Below are 5595 nucleotides of genomic sequence, written 5' to 3'. Positions count from 1 at the left end.
CAACCCAGTCACACTCAACCCTGTTATGTTTTTGATTGTGATGGGGTTGAGATTTTAATACTTTGGTTATCCAATTATTTAAATCAATTATTATTATATTCAATCAGCATTCTTATACTGCATGCATGCTGAATGTGATTTATGTTCCATGTTAAGGATGCGAGTAAGATGGCACCAACAACAGCAGCAGAAAGGCAAAGGAAGTATCGGGAACGCCTTAAAGCTGATCCTGAAAGAAGGGAGAGAAACCTGCAGAGTGAGCTGAGAGATGGAGGCAACTGTCAAGGTGACAGTCAAGAAATCTGTGGAGGACACACAAGAGGACCTCATTGAGCTCTTCCAGAGCTTTGTAAAGAAATTTAAAATGCATCACTTTAATGTCAAGCAGCAGTATGCCTTCTGCCGTGAGCTGAAGAACAACATGTCAGGGGAGGAGGCTTTGATACATGTTGACTTCTCAGAAAACTACAGCTGTAAATACAGTTCTCAAGTTCAGGCCGTCCACTTTGGGGCTTCACATCAGCAGGTCACCCTTCATACTGGTGTGTTGTATGATGGTGGACTCTCAGAGCCTGTGTGCTTTAGCACCATCTCCCCCAGTAGACATAAAGGCCCTCCAGCAATATGGCAGCACCTAAATCCTGGGCTAGATTACCTTCAAGGCCAACATCCACAAGTGTCTGTGCTGCACTTTTTAAGCGACGGAGCCTGTACGCAATACAAACAACGAGGAAACTTCTACCTTTTCACTACAGAACTGGACAGAAGAGGATTCAAGGCTGGTTCTTTTTTCGAGGCCAGTCATGGGAAAGGAGCACCAGATGGTGTCGGGGGAGCCTTACAAAGAGCAGCTGACATGATGGTAGCAAAGGGGCATGACGTCCCAGGTGCAGAAGAGTTATTCAGGGTCTTTTCTGAAACAAACACAAGTGTGAAACTGTTCTTTGTGAAAAGTGAAGATGTTGAGGAAGCTGTGAAGAAAATGCCGAAGCAGATACCAGCTGTTCCTGGAACCATGAGAATTCACCAGGTCGTTACTGTAGCTCCAGGAGAACTGATGGTTTGTGATGTAAGCTGCATGTGCACAACTCGGAAGCAGTTTAACTGCAAGTGCTGCAACACCCAGTGTTTCACTGTTGGCCAGAAGATAGAAACAGCTGTATCACAGACAGGCAGTGGGGGGAATCCAGGAAAAGAAATCCAGTGGGAGAGTCCAGAGCTGGTTGGTAAATGGTGTATTCTCAGATATGACGATGATTTGTATCCAGGCATCTTTCTAACCATACAAACAACACAAGTCCAGGTCAAATGCATGCATCGTGTTGGGTCAAACCGATTCTTCTGGCTGCATCAGGATGATATCCTCTGGTACCTGTTTGATGATGTCCTTGAACTCATTCCACCCCCACAGGCTGTGACAAGGCGCCATGTGGAAGCCTTGAAAGAGGTGTGGAACCGACTCACAAGATGAATTCATGAAGCAACCGGCACATTTATGCATATATACAGACACACTGATGCAAGCACACACATGCAAAAACACTGTGACATGGACACAGACACAGGCGCTGATACAGACAGACACACTGAAATCGTTAACTGATTATTGTTGTTATTACTTCAACCAGTTCATCAAGTTTAATTGTATGTTATCGGAGCAAGGATGACTTTTAGCACACCTCATGAGGCTCTCTTATGCCTACACACACACACACACACACACACACACACACACACATTATGTTACATTTGAGTAATTCACTTTACAATGTTTGTTAGTTGTTAATGTGCTGTCGTGGTTGTTTTTACTTTAGATTAATAAAACTTAACTCTACTGCAGTTTGTATCTGGTGTCCTTCCTATGGTTACAAAGTGAGATATAATGCCAAGGGAAAGCCCTGTACATTGAATTTAAGAGTAGATTAGATTAGATTAGAGATTAGATGAAACTTTATTAATCCCTCGGGTGGGTTCCTCCGGGAAATTCAGTTGTAAAGCTGTATTTGTCTCTTCAACCCTGTTATGCTAGTCTCAACCCCGTCACACCTACATTTTCATATATTATTTTCTTAAAATGTTGAAAAAAGAATTTAATGTTTGCTGATTTCTGCCTAAAATATTGAGCGCTATCATATGATCATTGATTTTGATTACAATTCTTAGTTAAACTAAATTTTTGATGAAAAATGACAAGATTGCTTTCACTCATTAGTTACATTTCAGGATTTAAGAGAGTAAAAATGTGTGATTTTATGTCATTTTTCTATGTAAAATTACTGAATAAGTATGGGGGACATCTAATTAATGTAAACATATTGATTTCTTTAGAAATACATTTTATGATAATATTCAGAGAGCCTCCAAAGTGTCCATAACGGGGTTGAAGAATTACAGTCACTACATCTTGAAAATATGATAAATAATAAAAGAAAACTAATGCCTGAGATGGGAAAATGCATTTTTCTGATAAATAAATATATCCTTAATGATCTGGGATATACACATAAATAATACATTTTGGTAAAAACTGTGAAAACATCCAAGTCCAATTTTAACCATTCTCATGGAATGACTAGAGTAACTAGAGGAAGGTGAAATAAAGTTAAAAGTTAGTCTATAAAAAGTTAAAAGTTAAGAAAAGGTGCGGTGTTGCAGAGCTACTAGGAAGGGCTGCCGTCACTCCAGCGCCATCTTGAGATGAAATGAGCTTCCTCATCAATGAGGAACTCAGATTTGGTGGTAAATTGCACAATGTAAAATACAGACATCCTTGTTTTGACCCTCGGTGATTTGATGTTTGAAAGTCATTATAATAAAGTTGAATTATCAGTGCACCTACGGATTTTGAGAATGATGACTAATTTCGCTAACATCTCACAAATACCCTTACACTTTGATTTATGTAGTTGCAAGGTTAAAACAGCATGAAAAACATTCCTGGAACATTATTGGAACTTGCTTATATAAACCAGATGATTTGTTTCTCTTTAAATCACATCTAACTTCTGATTGAATGTCAGCTGGTTCAACAACACTCCAATTTCACTTTGCCTGTTCTTCAGACATAAAAGATGTTGAAGGTGCATCTTCATGTCGTGTTCATGCTCCTAGGATACATGCTCAGTAACATCTGACTGATGTGTGTTTTGAACATCTCTACTTTTGCCCTGTTACCAGTATTATGAGAACTATTTAAATGCTTTCTACAACCTGCAAAAAGTTAAGGAAACATTTATTTTGGGCACAAATGACAATACATTTTTTTGCCTGGGTTTAACTCATGAAAACAAATGAAGGTGCTGGATGCACTCGGTGTATTCTGAGCTACAAGGAGCTACAAATCTGTCCATTTTTAACTATTTGTCTTTCAGCTCAGTTTTAAGAATGCAGTTCTTTAGCATTTGTCACGGCGAGTGAGAAGAGCCGTGTGGAAGAAAAGAAGGAGGATCCAAGCGCAGGTAGTCGTGAAGGTGTGAAGGTATGGGCTCAAAATGTGGTCATAAATATTTTGTACTTGTAAAAAAGATTTGTGTGTGTAAAAAAGATTTGTATGTGTAAAAAAGATTTGTGTGTGCGTAAAAAAAGATTTGTATGTGTAAAAAAGATTTGTGTGTGCGTAAAAAAGATTTGTGTGTGCGTAAAAAAGATTTGTGTGTGCGTAAAAAAGATTTGTGTGTGCGTAAAAAAGATTTGTGTGTGGACTTAGCCCAAAAAAACCCTGCAAGTTACAAGTACGAATTTTGACCCTATTTTTCTTCCTTTCATCTGATTGGTCAATGTCATGTCAATCACAAATGTAACAATCCAATCAGAGAACAGATGGGTTTGGCTGTCCACACACAAATCTTTTTTACGCACACACAAATCTTTTTTACACATACAAAATATTTATGACCACATTTTGAGCCCATATGAAGGTGGTTTATTGAATAAACGGCAAAGGGAAAATGGCAAATGAAGACAAACTAAATTATACTGGAAAACAACTAAACTACAGCGCAGAAACCAGAACACGAACATGAAGGAGGGCGAGCAGAGGCAGACGATGGTAGACAGCAGGGAACACATGGATGAAACATGGTGAATACACGGACGGACCAGCAACTACAATGACAGAGGACACGACTTAAATACACACAGAGAAACACAGGGGAATTACACACAGGTGGTGGACACAGCTGGGAATAATCAACAAGACGAGACAGAGGTAAAACTGAACACACTCACTCACATGAGACGCAGACCTTCACAATAAAACAGGAAACAAGAACACTACACAAAGACGCAGACCTGACACTGAGAGACAGACAGACAGAGAATGACACATGGAACCTGAACTAAACTAAACGTGAGATACAACCGAGAATAAATCCTTAAACATGAATAAACAGAAACATAGAATTCTAATAATAATCATCATTATAATAATAATACCCATAGCGCCCAAAACCACAACAATCATTCAAAAATAAACTAACCATCAAAACTCAAAATACTGGGTCGAAACGGACCCAGAACCGTGACAGCATTAGGCTCCGTAAACAGAAATGCAGAGAGCAAGGATTCTTTGGCCATGAATAACTCATACAGTGTTTAACTGCACAAAGTGCACCCTTCAATTACCGTAGTTAAAGGTCAGTAATACTCCATATTGACTTAGCTGCTGTTCATGAACTTTTCTCTCAGTTCTTTCACTCTTGCACTTTTTTTAGTGGTGTCGACATCAATGCTATAAACTGTTGTCTATAGAAATGTGTTCATGTTTGTGGGAGCATCATCATGCTGAAAACAAAGAGAAGTTTAAACAGTTCATCAGTGGCTGCCAGTAATGTGGTTCCCTGGGAGGGGAGGAGCTTATCATCTTGTAGTATGTGTTGATGGCTGGATGGGTCGACTGTTTGTGTGGAAGAACGGGCCAAATTTACAGTTGGAAGTGTCTGGAAGCTGTTATCACCACCAAAGCCTTTTGTACGAAGTAAGTGTGTGTGATCGCTGATATTTTTCCACCTGTGGACGAACTCTCCTGTGCCCCAAGTGGTACCCCAGATACTGCACCTCCCTCTATCCAACCGCACACTTCGTTGGGTTTGCCGTGAGCCCTGTCTGCCTCAAGGACTCCAGGACTGCAGCCACCCACTGCACATGCTCTACTCAGGTGTCACTATGGATGATAACATCATCCAGGTAGGTGGCAGCATATGCAGCATGCAGCTGTCGCACCCAGTCCATGAGAACATGGCCGGACGTACCAGTGTGATGAACTGGATGCCGACTCGGTACCTGAAACAGCGCCTGTGCTACACTCTTTGTAGAAATGGTGTGCAGCGGCACTGCTTCCGGGTAACGCGTTGCATACTCCACCAGAACTAATACAAAGCGATAGCCACATGCACGCCGGTGAAATGGCCCGGTGAGGTCCATGCCAATGCGCTCAAATGGGACCTCCATCAATGGTAGAGGGCGCAAAGAGGCTTTTGGAATGGCTGGCTGGTTACTGACATTCCGGGCAGGACGTGCACCGTCTGCGCACATCCACTCGGATGCCCGGCCAATAAAATTGGGCCATTTTTCACTCCAGAGTTTTATCATATCCCA

The 5595-nt window shown here is 40.9% G+C and overlaps 1 protein-coding gene across 1 annotated transcript; it reads left to right on the top strand.

Annotated features, from left to right (window-relative positions):
* Positions 1 to 235: 235 nt before the first annotated feature.
* On the top strand, positions 236 to 1471 carry LOC146360743 (uncharacterized). Its single transcript, XM_084921325.1, has one exon. The coding sequence runs from the start codon at positions 269 to 271 to the stop codon at positions 1469 to 1471; it is 1203 nt and encodes a 400-aa protein (XP_084777451.1). The 5' UTR covers positions 236 to 268.
* The last annotated feature ends 4124 nt before the right edge of the window (positions 1472 to 5595 follow it).

The sequence above is a fragment of the Perissodus microlepis genome, chromosome 23 (genome assembly GCF_051167445.1).
Source record: "Perissodus microlepis isolate ML-2025 ecotype Zambia chromosome 23, ASM5116744v1, whole genome shotgun sequence".
Classification (NCBI taxonomy): domain Eukaryota; kingdom Metazoa; phylum Chordata; class Actinopteri; order Cichliformes; family Cichlidae; genus Perissodus; species Perissodus microlepis.
The sequence above is the reverse complement of the archived record's forward strand: the minus strand, read 5'-3'. Positions and strand labels throughout refer to the sequence as shown.